The sequence below is a fragment of the Pleurodeles waltl genome, chromosome 1_1, assembly GCF_031143425.1.
Source record: "Pleurodeles waltl isolate 20211129_DDA chromosome 1_1, aPleWal1.hap1.20221129, whole genome shotgun sequence".
In the NCBI taxonomy this organism is placed as follows: Eukaryota; Metazoa; Chordata; class Amphibia; order Caudata; family Salamandridae; genus Pleurodeles; species Pleurodeles waltl.
Window position 1 is genome coordinate 421,392,707 of NC_090436.1, and position 21,135 is coordinate 421,413,841.

Genomic DNA, 21,135 nt, shown 5'->3' on the forward strand with positions numbered 1-21,135 from the left:
TGTATTATTCTTATTAATGTAGTGTTATCAATGATGATTTCATAAGTTTGCATATTACATGTGTTTTAATAAAACATATTAATTGAATATCATTTCATGATTTCTTGCTTTAGCATAAGTGAGGCCTGCAGAGTTAGCATTTTGGGATCGTGTTAGAATACTGATTGATGTCCTAACAAGAACCATCTTTTAGGTTACGTTCCCATGAGAAGACTAGATTTTGGTAATAGATCCCATTGTTTAAGCATAGAGTGAATGTATGATACACCCCTGGGAAGAGAACATTGAGGAACATGGACTGATTTAGAATTCAATTGGTTCAAACTTATGTGGAGTCACACGGACTGAAGATGTTCTCATGAAAAGCTTGGGAAAGGAAGAAAAGTTTCAACTTGGAATTGTATGAATGATTGTTATTGGATGATGCCTCTTCAACGTGACATGGACTGATTCCTTTGGCGATCTTTTTGATATGACAATGCCATGTTGGACTTTGGTCGGAGATCTTCTTTAGACAAGATTCTGTCCTGATGTTTGCAGATGCTTTTGCTGATGAAAAGCCCCTGAATTCTGAGCCGTTGGTGAGGTATCTTCCTCTCTGCTTTGCCCCTTGAGATGTCCCTTTGAGACTTAGAAATGTTTATCCGCCTTTCAGAAGACTCTTGATAGAGGTTTGGATGTGCTGACGCTATCCCTTTCTTTTTCTATAATTATTTATCTTAGTTATTAACCTATATCACATAATTATCTTTTTCCAACTTATTTTGATCCTTTTAATGCTTTTTGACTTTTGCCCTCATGTTTTTGTCCCACACATGCATTTCCCTGTTTTGGTTAGCTGTAGGGTTTTCATTGCCCACCCAAAATTATGACTCTGCTAAATTGAATTGACTGATGTTTGCTTATTCTGAGAAACATATTGTATCTGTATCACAGATATTTCTTTTAATATTATGTATTTTCCTACCTGAATGCTTAGTTTTGTTAATACTGGTTCGCCTAAACCTATTTCATCGCCTTGGACAAGCCTTGGTGATTATGTATCTTTATAATCTGGTACTGCGAATAGTCTACATGACTTTGAGCTTGTGTTTGTAGTAAATCCCTTATCTGAGTAAAATCTCGAAATAACATTTATATCTGTCTTCCTATGAAGGTTTTCGATTCTTCAGCCAACTGCTGCATAGACATCTGACTTTGTCAAAGGGAACAACCCAAAATAAATCACAATATCTCATTTCTAGTCATTGTGTGATTTGAGCACAGATAAGACATTCTGGCAACCATTAAAATAATCTGGTTACCCTCCTATCTGTGGGTGAGGTCCCTAAACTCATCGGGCTGTTCCTGTACAATCCTAAATAAGTGATGTGAAGACCAGTGGCCCAAATCAAAAACACATTTTCATGACTGAGACTTCATTTTGCCCTGTCTTGCCTAATAGTGGAAATCACTGACAGCATTGGTAAAACTTAGAGGATTAGGCATGCTAAAAGGTTGTGCTCTAATAATGCATAATTAATAACGTCTTTCCAAATGTTCTGATTTCCAGAGGATGACTCTAACTGGACCAGCAGAGGGGACTCAACCAGCTTGTTTAAACACAAGGGCGGTAGCTATGCAGAACACCATGGTTCGCTGTCCTCTATCTTCTCTGAAAAACGGACCTCATCATTGTAATCACATTGAGAAAACGTACACAACTGTCTACCGCAAATGAGAGGAACACCTTGTGTTTGGAAAACAGTGTAGTGGTTTGTATGCTATGGAACCATGCCATATTGTCGGACTATTTTACCAGTTTTTATTTCAAATAGACAATGTTATTTTTGCAATTACATTGTTTTCCCTTTTCTCAGAATGGCAAAGACTCCTATTAATGGAGCTATACAGATTCATATGGTAATCTATTTTTAGGATGAGTATTTCATGTTACAGATGGAACAGGTTACTTAACAAAGTGCTAAGCTAGGTTTAGGATGTTCTTTTTTAGTCATGCCTTTATAATCACGAAATGAGAGTTGCTGTACTGTCAAGAGATGGTGTACTTCATGAATGTGGCAGTAAGTTCATATTTAACAAATGGAGGCACACAAATCCTCTCTTGTGAGTGATGAACAGTTGACTCCAACTTTTCTAGCATAGATATCTTAACCTGACGTCATAAGAGTGCTACAGAGTGGTAAATTAACAGTATGCGGTCAGGGATACCCTATATACATAAGTGACATACTCATTGTCCACTATATCAGGGTATGTTAATGTTAATATTAACCACATTCATTGACACAAAGAAGCTGCTGTACAGAGAGAAATGAAGAGTCAGATCCTCCTTTCATTTTGGCTCCTACTTGTATAGCTGATAATTCTCAAATGCAATTATTAATGAAGCAAGTTGTTTTGAGGGGTTCCATGACTAATTTTGAGGGATTTATATATGTATCAATTGATCTTTACAGCAAATGTAACTGTAGAGAAACAAGGCTCTCCTAGTGAAGGTATGTTGATGGAGGATGATGAGATCTTTCGTGGCTACGGCCAAGGTATGATAAACTTCAGGATTTTGTAATTTTGCTAAGCAGGCAACATCTTTCCTCTAATATTGAATACCTCTGCAAGAAACCTGGAAAGCATCTGCACACCAGTCTTCGTGGTCTGATCTTCTAGACCTGAGGGTCTGATCTTTTAACAATGTAGTTTCACATGCTGATGGACTGCTGTTAGGGGACAATGTCAAAATGTTCTAAAGCACCATTTTCAACATTACTGCTGGCCTTTGCCACATTTTTTGCCACTGCTCATACCTGTAAATTGTCGTTTGTGCTTGCATTCTACAGCCCTCTTTGGAAATTCAACTCTGTTCTTTTGCTTCCCAGCAGCTGCTTTTAGACACCAGAGATGCACCAAAGATTGAAAAACAGACCATATACAATCCTGTAGCTTGCATCTAACCCCACTTCTATAGGCCAGAATTTTCAACTTTTTCCTGAATTGTTCTCAAAGCATGTAAAGTGACACAAAAGCATTTTCCAGACGCTCTCATGTTCCATCCAAGAGATGACGCTCCGGATTAGGATAACTCACATTTTGGTACAACCATCTTGTAATATCCACTTAACCATAAGGATTATGAGCAAACTACCCTCATTACAATATTGCTCAAATGGCACTGTTTTTTGCCCTCGAGGGTCCTATGTGCTGGACACAATACACTGCAATCAATCTTCTTTAGAGAGAACTAAGACTATGCAAAGTTGAAAAGCTTTATAGCTGGTAACACTATACAGCTTTTCAAAAAAGTTTGTTAGATTTGCTAATTTCATATCTGACAAATCTGTGCCTTTGAGACCACAGTAAGTTATAATGGGGGAATAACATTTGTCAGAACATCAGGGCTATGGATAACTGTTTTAATAGCTTTGTGTCATATTAATACCACCAGAGAGATATAGTCCTGTTGAAGCGACTGGTGATGATGAAGCTGCGACAGGGACTAACAGGGAAAAAGAACAATCAAATGCATATAACTAACAGGTATATGAAAAGAATTATGGCAATGGCTACTGGGTGTAAGAAAGTAAAACACAGATGAGTCGACTGATTTTATTGCTCTGGTCAGCAAAGAAACATAATTGAGTAAGCCATGGCACATGATTTGCTGTACATTTGCTTGATCCTGGCATTGCTTTGAAAACAGAAAATTTAGGACACATCTTTTTGGTCAAAGAACAGGGATAAGGGACTATGGATTTTCCACAAGATCCTTTATGTGCATTATAGGTATATAAAATGGAGTAAAAATAATAAAATAACGAAATGATAATGCACAGATAGCGTCTCTTGTCTAGTTTTCTTGCTTGTTTCTGCTCTTGTAATCGTTGGCTTGAAGAGTGACACAGTTTCATCCCAGATGTTTTGTCCTAGATTGCGCTAGCTAAATTTTCATCAAATTGAGTATTTTGTTTTAAAAAAGAGCTCACCTGCTGCACAAGAATATCGCCTATTCTGCTGATGATAAAATTCCGATCAGTGTCCTCACTAGATTCCAGTCTTCTTTCTTTCATATTGTTGAAAAACTCCTTGTGAATATCGAGGAGTTCATCCAGGCAGGGGAATATTTTATCCACTGTGCTGTGGTCCAGCTGAAGCTCATCCTTCATTCCTTTCCTGAATATTTCTGACATTATAAACAAGGTCTGTATATGATGGAGTTCTGTCTGCATTAGTTCTGTAACATAAGTGGTTTTATTTACAGCATGAGTTTCATAAAAATCAATCAACCACATAGAATTATACTGGTGAGAAGAAACTGTAAATTGGTGCACTGAAGTAACAGAATATTAAAATGCCCTACCTTACCAGTTAAGCTGCCATGCTAGCTTCTTCTACCTATTCTACATTCAACCACTATCTCCTCCCTTGGTAGGTATTTCTCCCATTTTTGCAACAACATAAAATTGAGGCACAACAGTGATGCATTGGGAGAGTGATGCTGCCTGATGTGCAGTGCTTAATTTGAGCTGCTGGTTGCAGGTGGGGCCAACAGGAACTTATGTTTCCTCATCAGACTTTGACCTAAAACAGGACAGAGAGAAAAGGCTATAGAGGAAAAGGAGGAGGAAACGAAAGATGGAAAAATAGTGACAAAGGGAGCAAGTTTCAGGGGCAGTGAGTGCCTGGTGATCAATTAAAGATGAATGAGGGGGAATTATTCAGCACTGGTGGCAGCTGAGCACAAGTGCGGACCTAGGCAGTTATTATTTTACAAATTAAGCACTGCTGATGTGATACCAGATTTTCTTTATGTTGGTGTTCTTCATCTACTTTTACTCTCATCATGGGATCTGTGAATCCAATAGTTGGACTAATTACATATTTGTAGGGCCCTTAGGACATGAGGAAGGAAGAAGACTCTCTGCACTATGAGCAATTTTACTTAGATGTATAAGGCTCGATTAGTAGTGCCATGGAATTATAATCATAATGTAGTGCACAAGATACAATCTGACACCTTGAGGTTCAGAATTTATTGGAAGCAACAAATTACTCCTATTCCAAATGTTTGGAGAATAACGTGGATTTTGGTCCACAGAGCACCAAACCAAAATACACATGTCCAAGTAAATACCAGGTCTTTTTCCATGGTTAAATTTCGGCAGGTTTAGACTGCTGTAATTTAACGGATGGTGCAGTCTTGTCACACAATATAAACATCACACTACTTGTATTTGCGGTTTGGTTTCTGTATAGGTGGAGCTGCAGGGATGATAATTTAAAGGGCCACTAGAAATGCATGCATGTATGTATAGGGTATTTCTATAGTGCAAACCCAGCCAAAAGGCAGCAGAGCAATGTACATTGTCAAAGATGTAGCGTCTTCCTCAACCAAGGTACCCGCCAATGACTACGCCACACACAGAGCTGTAAATCACACATCTGGGTGTACCTGTAAACTCTTCAACATTCTAAAACAAGCCTTCGTTATATACCATTCTAGGGATTACATCACACTGATACGGAGTCCATTGGGAGCCATAAAGGTTCCTTTCTAATCAAGCATGACACTACATCTCCCCCTCTGTTAATTGAAAAATTAAAATGTTTAGAAAATCATTATACATACAGAAACATGTACAGCTATATCTCTTCAATCAATCTTTTTAGTGCTTTGATCCTACAACCCGATCTGGTTACCGGAAGCGGTTGTTGTTATTGTCAGAAATTGCCAGGGATGGTAGAGAGGCAGCATCAGTCACTGAGTTTTCAGAGTTAGGGTCTGACATTGGCAGTCCCACTGCGAGACTGCCTATATCATGGGGAGGACGCTGCCATCATGTGTCCCCCCTTTATATTACAATGTTCCTGTAAGGATGACCGGCAGGAACATTGTATTACGACGTTCCCGCCGGTCAGCCCTAAAGGGAGCCAAGGCCAATACCAGCAAAGCAGACCATGTGCATTCCAACAGTGCTGGGCAGGGGGGCCCTGCACTGCCCATACCCTTGGCATGGGCAGTGCAGGGGCCCTCCTGTGGCCCCTGGCACTGGTTTTCCGTCAGCCTTCCCATGGCAGGGTGACGGGTATGGAAAAGCTGGTGGAAAGCTGAGTTGTAATCAGCACAGAGGCGTAGAGTTCCTGGCAGAGATGGCGGTCTTCAGGAGGTCCTGCCCGTCTGAGTTGTAATGATGCTGTTGGACTGCCTGGAGTGCATCAGTCCGACCATCGCCACGAGGCTGGCGGTCTGAAGATTACCAGCCCCATAATGAGGCCCTTAATCTTTCTTTCACCATTACAAGTTGACGATCAATGAGACATAGGCCTAAAATGAGAAGTCTCTAGTAACAGACTTCCCGGAGTGCTGGGCAGTCACCCTGTGTCCTAGGTAGACACCACTTGGAAAGGTTCAGCATTATAAGCAGCACCAGATTTTCTTTTGCACATCTGCTGGGCGATCATCAAATCTCCGTTTCTAAACGAGATATCCTTTGCATGTCGCCTCTTGCCTGCACTGTCATCTTCTGTTTGTTAACCAAGTCTCTTGTACGAATTATGTTGTCACTTTTATCTCTCTTGACAGTCCATTGAGGCAACTTGGTTGTTATTGTTCTCCCCAAAAAAAGGTCACATAACTTTCAACAGCAGTAGAGTGGCATGTCGCATGATAAGCTTGGAGAGTAGAATTATGCATTGCTTTCTTTAGTGGACCTATAAAACGCTCAACAAGTCCATTGGCCTGTGGCCATAAAGATGCAGTCCTTTCATGCTTTATGTTCAGATGCTTCAGAAATTTCTGTAGCATTTTCAATGGCATGTTCGATTCTCTGGAAACCTTCCTCATATTCCTGTAACCACTGAAAAGAAACATTTTTCTTAGTCAACTCTTGTAATGGAGAACTAACAGTGGCAAAGTCTTGTATGTATCTTGAACAGTAACTGGCCTTGCCAAGAAAAGAATATACCATTGAAACATCTGGTAGGGAGGTCAGCATTTGACATGACAAAGCATTTACTTTTGTGGGGCCAAGTGTCATTACCCATCAGAAACAAAATGGCCAAAGAATTTCAGTCTTATAGAACTCACACTTGTCTGCATTCAAAGTCAAATCTACAACAATGAGTAATTGACACACTTGTGAGAGAGCTCTACTGTGCTCCTTCTGTGTAGCTCTGAAATCTAATATGTCATTGCTATAATTAAATGTATTAACAACAGTCTGTATGATGCATCGAATGATGTACTGGAAAAGTTATGCTGCCGGTGACATACCTCACACATGTCAACGCATACACATACAGCTCCATTAATGTCCTTTAAGGGCACTACTACTATGGGAGAAATCCATGATGGTGGACCACTAGAAAGCTCAATAGTGTTAAGTTCTTTTTCAACAGCTTCTTGTAAATGAAAAGCAATTTGTTGATGTCCCTGAGCAACAGGATAAACATCCTCATACATTTGTAGCTTTACTTTCATAATTTTTAACTTTCCTAAACCATGAAACAACAAAGGGAATTGACTTACTATTTTGAGATGAGCACTCATATTGTATTTCACAGAAATCAGTCCCATATCAGCAGCTGTGTTGAAACTGAACAAATAGGCACTTGCGCTGTAATTTGAAGCACATGGATCGGTGCTTGTACCTCCATTTTCTTATGCTTCTGTCTATAAAAATTAACCTTGGCTCTTCATGGGCATTAATGTAGCCGAGGTATACACTTTGTTCTTTGATGATGTAAACTGTGGTAATGGAGACAGTTCATTGTATCTCTCTTTAGTCATCATATTTATCCACGTACCACTGTTAATAATGAAAGGTGTTGATCATACATTTATTTTCAATGTAATCTTTGGGCAGTGTTTGTATGACTTTGCTGCTTTGGCATGTCTACTTTTCTTTGACTGACATTTTTCTTAACATGCGACTAGTCCGACGTGCAAGTTTTTCTGAGGTAAACATCGACATAGCACAATTACTTTCTTCACTTTCACTTACTATTGAGATGGAATAACTGTTTGACAATGATTTAAATTATATTTAGTATATATTTGCCTCCACTGATATCACCACTCGGCCTTGTGAGCGTGTCAAACATTGCTTCTGGAACGTTCTGGTGGCCATTTTGTCTTCGTGCTGTGATGCACTTACTATCTCCTTTGCCTTACACATTGTCACAAAATGGTTCTCTTTCCCACGGCTTTTCCATATCTGTCCAATGGCGGGACACTTTCCTTCATGTGAAGACGAAAATCCACATCTGAAACACAACTTCTTTTTACGTGCAGACATCATTTTGTGTGCTTCAGTTTTCTGCTTCAGATTACTTTTCACACTTAGGACTGACTTGCTCTGGACACCTCTGTCCTCCATGTCAGAAGCTTGTCTCTCAGCACGCCCCTCAGCTCTGGCAGCCATCAACACTCATTCCAGACTAAGGGTTTCTCTCAGCATTCATCATCTCAATGAATGGAACAAGCATACATTAATAACTCTAAGCAATATTGCTTCTTCATCACTGAATTAATTGAACTTACAGTGTTTGAAGAGTGTGTTGAGTCTTTCCACAAATTCATCAATTGTTTCACCAGCTCTTTGACATTGTGTACTGAAAACCTATCCTTGATAATTAACGTTTGGTACTGGACTGAATTTGAGATTCTTAATCTGATGGATGTGACTTCTTCATCAGTTCTCAGCATTTTCTTTCACATCATCACCAGTAAGATTTCTGAGATATTCGATAATCTTTCTGTTATCAGTTTCTTCAAATGCATCAATGAAATCTTCAAATGTCTCTATCCAGTCAGTACATGTATTGCCACTATTCAGCTTTTTGGCTGTATTGAAAGGTGGTGGTGGTGGTATCAATCAGAACTTACTGACCTTGAGAGTAGCGTGCTCTCTGATGCTTTAGGATGATCATGGTTGTGCGAGCCTTCTTTAAAGTCTTTTGACGTGTGAGCCTCAGAATTGTCTTTAACATTAAGTGGAATGGTGTTTTCTCTCTTAGATGCCATCCTCAAGTTTCATGAATCCAAATGTTGCCTTCAACTCTTTGAAGAGCTATGAAGTTGTTCTGAGCACTATTTGCTACATTAAGGATGCAACTGCTCTGTGTATGGACAGCTCTGTAAGCACAGCCGAAGCACTTCTCTCCTTGAACCACTCTGTCGAATGCTGTGGCACGATGACTCTCTTTAGCAGGTTTAGTAAGTTATTTATTTCCTCTGTTCTATAAGTCAATTCGCTTTTTCTAACACCTTGTTGATTTCGCCTTGCAGCGCTTCTATTCCCAGCATTATCTGGTAAATGATAATTGTCTCCAACTGAATTTTGTAAACCTAGGTGCATCCACCTTAAGCATTAACTCTTCGTACAATGTATAACTTTATTTTGCATGGCAGCGTGGTACCTTTTTGTATGATCTTGGTTGTAGCTTCCTGACCAATAATACACAGACTTCTTAGTGAAACGTCCTTTTCATTCACATACTTCACACTGACTGGAACTGCGCTTTGACTCCACATATGACTCTGCACTTCGACGAAGGCACATGTGGCCCTCACAGGCAGTTTGCTTTAACCATGGCAAACTCTCCAGGAGAGCACTTTCTTCTTTGGGTTACTTCTCCCCTATCTTGTCAGTTGTAGCGTCTACCCCAGCCAAGGTACCCACCGATGACGGCACCACACACTGAACTGTAAATCACGTCTTTATTCTTCTGCGTGTACCTGAAAACTCTTCAACATTCTACATTCTAAACTAAGCTTTCACTACATACTGTTCTAGCGATTACATCTCACTGGTACGGAGTCCATTGGGAGCCAGAAAGGTTTGGTTCTAAATCATACAAGACACTACAAAAAATAAGTAAAAAGTCAACGAGTAATAGAAGTGGAAGCTAGGTTATGGATGGTTAACACATTGTGATGTAGATGTAGCCTTCTTTAAAGAGGTGAGTCTTCAGCTCTTTCCTAAACTGGAGCGGCCTTGGGGCAGTCCTGACGAATACAGGGATGCTCTTCCAGATCCTGGGTGCCTAGATTGAAAATGCCTACTGTCTTCCATCTGATAGTGTCCTAGTTGCAGGAATGTCAAGAACCACCAGAGATGGTGACCTCGTCTGCTAGATAAGTAGGGATCCTGGTCACAATGGCTTTGTATATGATGCAGATGGTTTTGAAGCATGCTGCTGGCCAGCAAGGAAACCAATGGAGTTTCATCAGGACACAGGTGATATGATTACATTTTTTTCACACTGTGGATGAGACATACTACAGCATGTAGGACCCCCCCCTCAAGATTGCCAGTCTGGAGGCTGGGAGGCCCTGGAGTAGGGCATTATCACCATTCAGATGCAAGAACATGAAGGCTTAAACCAGCATTTCTAAAGACGTTTTCTGAAAGAAACAGTTTGTCTTTATTTAGAAGAGAGAGCTGGTGCCAGACAGTTTTTGCTTTTGATAATGCGTTCCTCAAGACTGAGACTGGTGGCCTTGGTGAATCCAAGTAACTTGGCATTAGGTGAAAGATGAGGTTGGAGGCCACCAAGGTAGGAACTCGACATTCAGTTCTGTTTTGGCCTGGCCTTGAGTGGGTGCTCCTGTGGTGAACTTCCATGGTCTTTTCCTTTCTTTGTGCTCCTGCCACGGATCTGGCATCTGTGCTTCCCTCCTGGTTGGGGGAGGGACAAGGTATTAAACCAGTTCCATACATCTGTTGCCCTTTCAAAAAGTGGGTTATCCGATTCACTATCCTTCTCATTTTGGCAGTGAACAGTAGGGCATATGTAATAGACCATTTGCGAACGTTTCACACTGCTTCTGATCCACTTTGATGTGGTATTCATAGATGCATACCTCACTCCCTTACACTATATAGGGGTCATGCGTCTGCACCCTCTGAAATATTATTTCCCTGTCTCAGAAATTGAGGAGCCCTGCCATCATTGCGTGAAGTGGTGCCCTGGGTCGGGCAGTCTGCCCAGCACTCTGTGTGCACGCTCCAGTGCAAACCAACTGGATGTATTCCCTGCTAGGACCACTGACTCAAGCAACTCTTCAAGAAAAGCTCCATGCTAGGACTTTCCAGCCCTTCCGGGAGCCCAAGTAGTCGGACACTGTTGAGGAAGGAACGTCCCTCTGCATCCTCTATTTTTTGCCATAGCTTGCCCAGCTCTTTTTCCATAGTTAGTATGCGTGCAGAGTGGTCAAGGAGGACTTGTTGTTTTCACTCCAGTGTAGATTTATATTCTGGTACTGTAGTAACGCTAACCTCTGGACCATGGCCATTTTGGTATCCTGTATGGCCAGTATGTGTGCCATGTGTATCCTGATGTCCTATGTCTCAGGTAATCCTATCAGTGGGTGCTTGTATTCCTGCAGGTGGGGTGTCTCCAACCCTTGGGAGGGTCTGGTCATTTTAGGTCTCATCACTGTTGCCGCTTGAGGCCTCCTTCCCGAAAGAGCCTTATAATTACTGCCTTATAAGGCCACACCCCCATGTACTCCTGGTCCCAGCTCAGCCTTCAAGGCCACCTCTGACAGGTGCAGCAAGCCAAACCCCAGGAAAGACCCAGAAAGCCCCTGTAGAGATATATATCACACAGGGGATATTCGGTCAGGAGGTCCCAGCTTTCCTGACTGGTCAGAACTGTTCTGGACCTTTCATCCCCAGGGACAGGCCTTGGCCTTGGAGTACAAACTATGTTGGTTTGAAGCTATGATCAAACAAAAAGTCAGACTAACAGCTTCATCAGGAGTCTGGATGTCAGTGCAGTCGACAGTGCATTCGACCTGCAGGAGACCTTCCCATTCCAACAGTTATTAGCTACCATCAGAAAAATACTGTGCTGTCAACCTGCTCATAATGAGCCCAGGTGACATTGTATATTTAAAGGCATTCATCCTAGACGTGTGTGTGTGTGTGTACAGAGCACATCACTCTGTAACCTGTACAATTTGTTTTTCAATTTTGAAGACATGTACATGTTGTGTTGGAGTTACATATGTAAATATTTAATATAGGACATGTGCTTATTTCTAATATAAACGTTATTATGAGCAGGGAAAATAACTTAGCAAAGTAGTCTGTATTTCTATATCGAGCTGTTGTAAAATTATAAACATCTGCTAAATCCACAAATCGAAATGCAATTTCAGTGCATGTTTTTGATAAGTCTTGGATTTATTTTTCTCCGTGTTTATACTCACAGTTACAAAAAAGGAACACTGCTTTTGTTATTTACCATGCAACACTCAAGTTTCAGAACAGTTTTCTGCATCGCAATGTAAAAGTATCTGGGGCATACTCACCGAATATCACATCCTGCCTCTTGATTACATCTTTTTCTTGCTTACTACAAAATGATGGATCCACGGCCAGGCTCCAAGTTTCTGCCTCCAGCTCAAGAGCATCTACACAGAGGTCACCCAAAAGCGGTGAATCCACAACATCTGTGAAATGTAGAAGACACAATTCTTTAAACAATATACATTTTCTAAAATTGTTAGATATCATAACAGCTGTTGTTCTATACCATGAACATATTTCTAGTCAGACATTCAAAGTGCATATTCAGAGTTCAGGAGATCAGAATTGAAATCACTCCTGCTCATAGGAGCCTGAGAAGAAAGATGATATCTTTCTTCCTTGGCTTGCCTCTGCCACCTGGAGGCTGATCAATAATCAGTCTATGTTCTGACACTATTGTAAGGTCCATGATGTGATATACGATCATTCATTGAATATCAATTTGTCTCCCGATGAGCAGTTAAAAAGACATCTGGTACCTGCCATCCAAAAGCCCATTCAGACCCTACAAGTGCTGGTTTTGTGCTTGCTTGTTTTGTGGACATTACCTATTTGTTGTATCAATCAGATTTAAAGTTTTTAATATCACAATATGTTTTCCTACAGTCATGCTAGAAACCACTTATTAGAGAATGTGGTAGCTACAGTAACTTCATTTCATGTTCCGTTTTTTCTTCCATCTTTATTCTCTTAGGTGATTCACTTTGATTCATGTTGGTTCACTTTGAGATGAAAAGGGCCATAACTCCTACCTTAAGAGGGCTTCATAATACTTTATTCAACAAACACTTTGTCAGGCTATTTATCTGCTCTATCTGACCACTGAGTTGATGGAGAGAGATGCTACAAGACTTTGTTAAAGTTTCTGATTGTTTCTACACATTTCAGGTGGAGTTATGGTCATCCATAGGTAACATAACTAAAGTGTATTTAGAAAGCACACATTCCACCTGAATGATAACTTGGCACTACCATTAGATAATGGATGTATATTGTTACCCAACTCAATGAAATTAATTTTATCCACATGTGACAAAGGGCTTAGTGAACCCACATCAATTCAAACTCGGGCCAATGAGGTTAAACACAAATGCCTGAATTCCTTGCTGTTAATACAGTGAACCAGACAAAATTAATTAATTGATCACCTTCAAGAATCTGATGCTCACCTTCAGAAGTTGTACTGGACTTGCTAGCTACAGGTAACACAGAGCCGGATTCCAGTGAGTATTTGGCTTCGCACAATTTTATACTGTCTTATGTTCCTGTACACAGAGCACCATAGAATACCAAATCTCATTTTAAGGGCTCGAAATTCCACTGGTAAAATTGCATTTAGAAGAGGTTGCTAGTACTCAGCCCTAGCCCAACCGTCGCCAAGACACAGAGGGAGAATGTAATGCTACCCCTGCCAGGTGACACCTTTCCCTTTCCTTTCCACATTCTCCCCACCCCTGTACATGGGAGCACTTGCTGACAAATTCCAACGGCATGTGGAAGAAGACTGTGTGCATTTTGATGGTGCTGGGCAGTGCAGCCTCCAATCCCCCGTGGCCCTTGCACTTGCTCTTTGCCAGCCTTTTCATGGTGGGAAAACAGCCATGAAAAGGCTGGCAGAGAAAATGGTCGTAACAGGGCGGCGCTGGCTGATTACAACCAGGACTGCTGTCAGCCCGTCGTGATCTTGCATCCTGGCGGAGATGGCGGTCTGTTGGTGGGACCGCACGCCAAACATGTAATGTGGGGGTCAGACTGCCGCAACCGGGGTGGTCCGACCACCAACTCGAGCCAGACTCGTAATCAGGCCCTATATCTTCAAGTAATATCTTTCAAGAAGAAATACACTCCAAAACACTCCTTCTCTGGAAATTAACTAAAGATCTAGAATCTATTTTCAACACATTTCAAACCTGCCCCATTCTGCAACAGTTTCTTAAAAATACATCCTTCACAAACATAGCTGCCAGTGGATGACCTACTATATATAGGTAGAACTGATGAATTGTATTTTTAAATTCAATCTCTGATGGAAACTACTGTATCCTTGCCAAGATTATATTTTCCCCCATTTTAACATTGCTATATTAACCACTACTTTCTTAACAAGTGGTCTGTAACTCTAATAGAGACTAGTTTGTGCTCTACAAAAAACAAGAACATAAACGAAATAAGATATGTTGAAATAAAGCAGAGCAAATATTTCTCACACAATCGAGTGTAAACATACAACTACTGGAAACAACAACACTGTCAGCTCTGAGCATTTCAAACATGGTTTCTCACCTTCTATTGGAAATGTGTCAGCTGATGGAGGAGTTCTAACAAGTTGCAATGACTCTTCGGATTGCGACCGAGGCCTGGAAGCATAAGCATCTGCATCCGGTTCCATAGAGCTTCTGAAATACACAAAGAATGGCACTATTTCCTGACATCGCCAACTATGTTTACAAAACTTTGACAATGAACACAAAACCTGTCATTTAACATAAAAGAAAGGCCGGATCTGAAACAGTAATAACACATTCAGCTGTTAATTTTCATGATCAGTCAGCTTTTCTTTGTAATTAATTCCCTTCCTACATGCTTATCTCCTGATTTACATTTTTAATAAAGAAACATTGTCATGAAAAAACACCTATGGATTTATAACACTGAGCAAAAAGGAACAAGACATATGGGAAGAAATACCTTTTCCAGTTACATTGCTTATTAAAACAGAAAACCTTAGCGCTGTGGTAGACAGCAAGGGGGATATCATGGGCATTGCAATTAATTAAACTGAGCCCATAAAATAGTTGTTCCATTAGGATTCAAGTAGCATATATGAAGGAAAAACAATGGGATGGGATGGTTTAGAATACAGTGAGCATCTCGCCAGCTCATGTATCTGCAAAGGCCCTCCCCTCCAACCCACAGCAGAAGAAGGCCTGCTATCAGCGTTCAGTCTGTTTTGCTCAGAAATCTGTGGCCAACACTACTGAATGTCAGTGTGCTGAATACCCAGGCTGCATAGTCTTGATTCCACCTCACGCCTCTTTAATTAACCACCAGACGTTCCCCGCCCATTTATCTCGCTCTTCCAGGTCCATGCTTTCTCCCTTTGCCATGTTTTTTTGTCTTTTCCTTCCTTCTTATTTCCCTTTGTCTGTTTTTCCTGCTCTTGTTCTTGAGCAAAGTCCGAAGAGGAAAAATACGTTTCAGTCCCCAAACATTAGTGTCCCTGGGCCTCGCCTGCAAACACCTGATCAAAATACACACCGCCTGCCGTACCGTGTTTTCCCCGTCAGTGACTGTCATGGCATTTGTGGACAGGAAAAACTATTGTCAGAAGGCCTACTCAAAGTAGGATGGCCTATCGATAATCTCTATAGACATTGTCACTGCAGCTTATGGTTACTAGGAAAAAGTATACCAAAGTAAACTGAGCAGTACCACCTGAACCCAGCCATTCTGCCACCTCCAAATGAGGCAGGGAAACTAAGGTTTGGTGGGCTGAGGAACTGCTGATTGCAGTTACCTAATCCTGTCATGATCGATATTGTAGTCAAGCACCAAACCAGTAATGAAGAATTAAACAGAGAAAGCTTTTCGCATCAGGGATATCATATATTTAGTGCTTGTATTTGAGAGCACATAAGCTTCCAAAATATGTTTAAGTTAAATTATGACAGCAGGGAGGATTAAGCAATGCTTAGCCACTAATGCCCATTTATGATTTTTTTAAATTTCTATACAAAACCTTTCTTTGACTGAGGGAATAGGCCAGTCATTAAAACACAGAGTATGATACGTCTAAATGACATGATTGAAGTGCCACAAAAGATTCCGAAAGCTTATCAAAGATGCACCACACACCAACACAGATTTCTGAAAAGGTCACACCAAAGGAAAGTCTTTGAGGCAAACCCCTAAAGAGCATGACTGACCATTCAGTGAGATACATTTTTAGCAGAATAAAGAAAGATAAGACGTTCTAAACAATGACATCTACTGCTGATTGTTAAAAGCCATTTTATTTCCTGGCATTGGCTTTAGGTAAATGGGACATTATGGCTAGGAATAACCTATGGGACCATGCATATAACACTACCTTCTGAACTCAGATTATTTTATTTTCAGCAGTATCTTTTACTATGCTAAGGTTCCATGTTTTCCTTGGGCAAAAAATGTGTGTGGATGTCACTTGCCACATTCGGAACAAAGATTCCAAGCTTAGACTTGCAGCAGTCACTCTTATAGGTATAAGGTGGGATTTAGGAAGGCATGGCCATTCCCACCTGTTTTTAAATGACAGTTTCTTCCTACCCCGATAATGAGGTAGGCAGGAACAACCTGTGCTTTACCAGGTAATCTATCACATGTCAATCAGTTATATAAGGCAGGTTTTCTATAATTTAGTTAATGCAGACCTGCTAACCACCTGACATGCTGAAATTTAACTCACAATATTTCTAGATTTTGGAACACATCTTGATCACAGTATCATGAAGGATCTGGCAGTGCTTTTTCTCCTCTCTGCTTCTGTGACCAGGAAAGCCTCTACACGAATGACCAGAGAAGTTGTGAACGTTTGTGAGGCATCACAACTACCGTCCTAGAAATGTTTATAGTATTTGCTAATGGAGGTTTGTTACATGATCATTGAACCCGTCTATTTGCTGCAAATGATCTAGCAAACTCTGCCGTGCATGTTCTTGCCATTGTACTGTGAATGTGCAGTTATTACTAATCAATGGTCTATGAGTTGAGATATTCACTATAAACATGGAACTCAAATTTATTTCAATTGTGACAACCAGGCAAGTGTTTATAATTTATAGATGGCAAAAATATGGCTCTTGATGTAAATTATTCCCAGGCTGTAATCCATGGTGGATAAAAGGATTTTTAAAGCCAAGGAGTTATGTAGTTTACAGAACCTAGTAACACTGAGAATACTACCACTAGCAGTCTTCCAGCAGCAATGTGTTGCCAAATGTTGCATTTCATAAATCATCCATGTCATAACAACAGAACACAATGCTGCAACATGTATGTACCATTTCTTATCATGGATAATCTTAAATGGCAAACTTCTAAACTTCTTTTAAAACACTCTGGGCTAACAACTTCATTTAACTATTTCTATTGTTTACGTTCACATCCAGTTAATGTTTTAATCAGTTTGCTAATACTTGTTTCCAAAAATGGTTTTGATTGATTTGCAAAGGCTTATGGACAATGGTCACAGTGCATAAGGTAATATATTCTTCATTTCTTTTTGAAGGACAGCTTTATATAAAAACACACATCCAAAGTGATGTATTTGTCTTCTACCTTTCAAAGATCGCAATAGGTACACTTTTTGATACAGGTAGAGAGGCCTCTTGCCTTGCTCCGGATAAGCTGATAGGCAATGACGAAGACGACCGCATTGACAAGGAAGACATTAGCTGTGCATTCTCTGCAAACGATGGACCTATGAAAGGTAAATAAATTGAGATATTTATCAGAGGTATAAACGTGTTTAAAGGTAGTCTCACAGGTACAAATGCTTCAATTATGGTATCTTCTTTTGAATGATATTTTAGACCTACTTTCAAACTTATAGGGAAACCTCATATTGTGGAATTTATAAACACAATATGGCATATCAAGGTCCTGTTTGACAAAACAATTTCTATGAGTAGTTATTTCCTACTCCTTACATTGATGTGACATTACTCCTAAAGTTTAAGATGTAAGGCACATGTAATCACAGAAAAAAGCTTTATGAATTGGGCTCTAAGAGCTTAATCTACAAACCAGATATTGATTACTTACCTATTTGGTATTTGACATATATGTTTTTAATCTTAATAATTTAATCAACAAGCAATTTGATATGAGATCACACCAAGCCAATGTGCGTCTTTGAACACAATCAAAAAATACTGTTTCCAATGTTTCCAAATAGTGAGCCTACTGGAGCACACCTTAAAATGTGTAATACAACATACATTTATTAGAGAGATAATTCAACCCCAACTTAAACTTTATTCATTTGCACAAACATTTTCCTGGAAAAACGTAGGTTATTAATTTTGTAGCTAAATTTGCTTAGGTAAGGACTAATGATTCTGAGGTAAGAGTGGCATCAGCAGCATGACAATGCTTGGCATCAGCGATTGTTAGGGTTTCCCACTTTGCCTCAGTTTGCACTGAATTTTGTCCTTCAAACTTTTTTTTCTTATCCTAAATTCTTTTAAAAAGGCCTATCCTTGGCAGGAGGCTTCCTATGACCTTTTGTGTTTTTAGCTGCCTCCTTCATGTTTGGTGGAAGCTCATCACCTGTATACTGGTTTCTTCTTCACAGTTCAGCTCCAAGTGGTATCCTGCTAATACATGAGGGCTAGTTGCAAGCTTCTTCCACATACTGGAGCCAAGCTAAGACAATATTGTATACATACCTTCTGTTTAATATTCTTGATAATCTTTTATGATCAAGTTTTGGGGTTATTTGTGCCTTTTATAGACTGGGGTTCCCATGAAATGTTCTGTCCTACCTGATCGGAACAGTGAGAAGTCAGAGGGAGTGATGCTTTTTTTCCAACTTGATGCCTTTTTTTAACTCCTTCCCAACCCCTTTTTTCCCTTGTAAGTGGAGCTGATTTGTGCATGCTTTGCCTGCACTTAGAGAGGACAGAGTGTGGATGAACATTAATATCCAAAGCTGCCATGGCACTTGTGACATTACTGAGGGTCACAAAATGGTATAGCAAAGTGTGTGACTGAAATTTACCCAACAAAATTGCCACAATAGCAAGATATCCAGCTCACATACTGGTACTACAATGTTCCCCATATTTATTACCAAAATACCCACACAGAAAATACTACAAACAAAAATAGTTTGAATAATTTGATGGAAGAGAAACTAGCAACAATTGTCATCACCAGCAAATATTGATACTTATACCTACACCAAGATCACATCTAGACACAATGCAACAACAAAAAAAAACTGGTTCAAATAGTGGCAACGCAATTTACTGGGCGAAAATCACAACTGGTTAGCAGCTCGTGGTCTACCTCTGTTCTATGCTTTTCATATATGTAAACATGTTGGGAGGCATATTTTACACTGTGTTCTCCAGTCCAGTGGCACATCTAAAGAATTGATCTAAATTGCTTGATACCCCAGATAAAATGGACCAAGACTACTGTTTTTCCTAGTAGTATAATTATAAAATATTTATATTGAGACTCTATCACCAGAACATGAAGTTTATGATTTTCGGGAGGCCTTTTCACTGTTTCCTGTAGTGAGGTAAGTGTCAATTTAAATTTCATAAATTGGGACCTCAGCTTTCTTGCTTTAGTTGCATCAAAATGATTTTAAAATATGAGTCTCTAGCCATGACTAGCTAGAAACAACAACATGATAAAACACTGCCTGCAAACGCCATTGAGATCTAAATCTGAAAGGAAAGCTATCTCCATCAATTTTCGCAGTTTGTGTAGCATAGACCAGTGGTTGATAACCTGGGGTGTCTGTGGCCTCGACTGTTTAAAAAAAAAGATAATAGTATGAGGCTTCATAATGCACAGATACATAAAAAAACTGACTGGTGAAAACAGTGCATGTACAGAAAACAAAATCTAATATGGATACTGGAAGTGTCAATATAAGCACTGGTACATGCTGATAAAAAGAAAGCATGTAGTATGAGCAAGAAAACACAAAGTGGTATGCTAGAGTTAAGCATATTGCTTCTTTTTTAAGAAATAAAAACAAATCCCCCAACCATCTCATATAAAATTAAAATTAAAATGTTTGTGAAAAATGTCCTAATTTGTGTATTTTTTATGTATTCTTATTACTATAATTGGGTATTGTTTTGTGGTTCAAATCACAGAAATTGCTTAGGTCTGGGGCCTTTGCTTTCTCTTAGCGACTCAATGAAGGGTCCACAGAAGTCAAAGGGTTAAGAACTGTTGGAATAGACAAAAAATAAACCTAGATTTTTGTCATCCCTTAAGACCAATGATCTCAGCAGAAAGTAGTGCCAATAAAGCTGAGGCTAAAAAAAATGGGTTTTTTTTGTAGTCTGGCTTAAAATCCTTCAAAACTTCACCGTTCCTACAGCATAATGTGTCCACTCTCCTACAACTCCACAGACAAAATTGACCCCCCTTCCTGTAGGCCTCAGATGATCTTTGACACAAACACCTATACACACCAACAGTCACACAACCTACAATATATAAGATCTCAATGGAGACTGGAACCTAGAGAATGGGTTCACAGCACATTGTTTGCACCACCTACCCACACCACCTCTCATCATGCACTCTATGTGAAACCACCAAGATCAACCTCTTCTTTGTTATGAAAATAAGCACCACATGATACATCTTAAACCACTCAGATTTCTACAGAATATCCCCCATAAAACACCTCCTGGCTATTATCTCTTAAAGACTCATTTAGCATCCTAAATGCACTCTAGGAAGTCTTGAATGAGAAGATGAAACCACAGTCATCTCCCTTTAAATCATTATCTCAAACTTCGCTTCTCTTTCCATACTTCCTATAATTCGTTCAAATCCTCCACTCCTGAAAAAACATGCCCAAACACAGACAAGTCTGTCACCTTCTGCATTCTTGGACACTTCCTGTGTTGTCTAATATGTTTATGTTATATTTTCAGCACCCACCCACTGGAGTATCTTGGTGCTATAAAGAAAATACAGCAAGAATTAAAACTAAAAAAAGATATACAACTATGTAGTCACAGATTATTTAACAAGTCTAGAGTTTTCTCCAAATTTAGGGATGAGGCATGATAACCAAAAGGAG

The 21,135-nt window shown here is 39.8% G+C and overlaps 1 protein-coding gene across 6 annotated transcripts in view; it reads right to left on the minus strand.

The window, feature by feature from the left end:
• The window catches only part of ARHGEF28 (Rho guanine nucleotide exchange factor 28), an 892,610-nt gene that overhangs the window by 97,016 nt on the left and 774,459 nt on the right, over positions 1 to 21,135 (minus strand). For all 6 annotated transcript variants that reach the window (XM_069223983.1, XM_069223974.1, XM_069223958.1 and 3 more), the window contains 4 exons: positions 17,631 to 17,772; positions 14,598 to 14,710; positions 12,317 to 12,457; positions 3,981 to 4,228 (listed from right to left, as the gene is read on the minus strand). In XM_069223983.1, the coding sequence (XP_069080084.1) occupies positions 3,981 to 4,228; positions 12,317 to 12,457; positions 14,598 to 14,710; positions 17,631 to 17,772 (644 nt within the window). The remainder of the gene's footprint in view (positions 1 to 3,980; positions 4,229 to 12,316; positions 12,458 to 14,597; positions 14,711 to 17,630; positions 17,773 to 21,135) is intronic.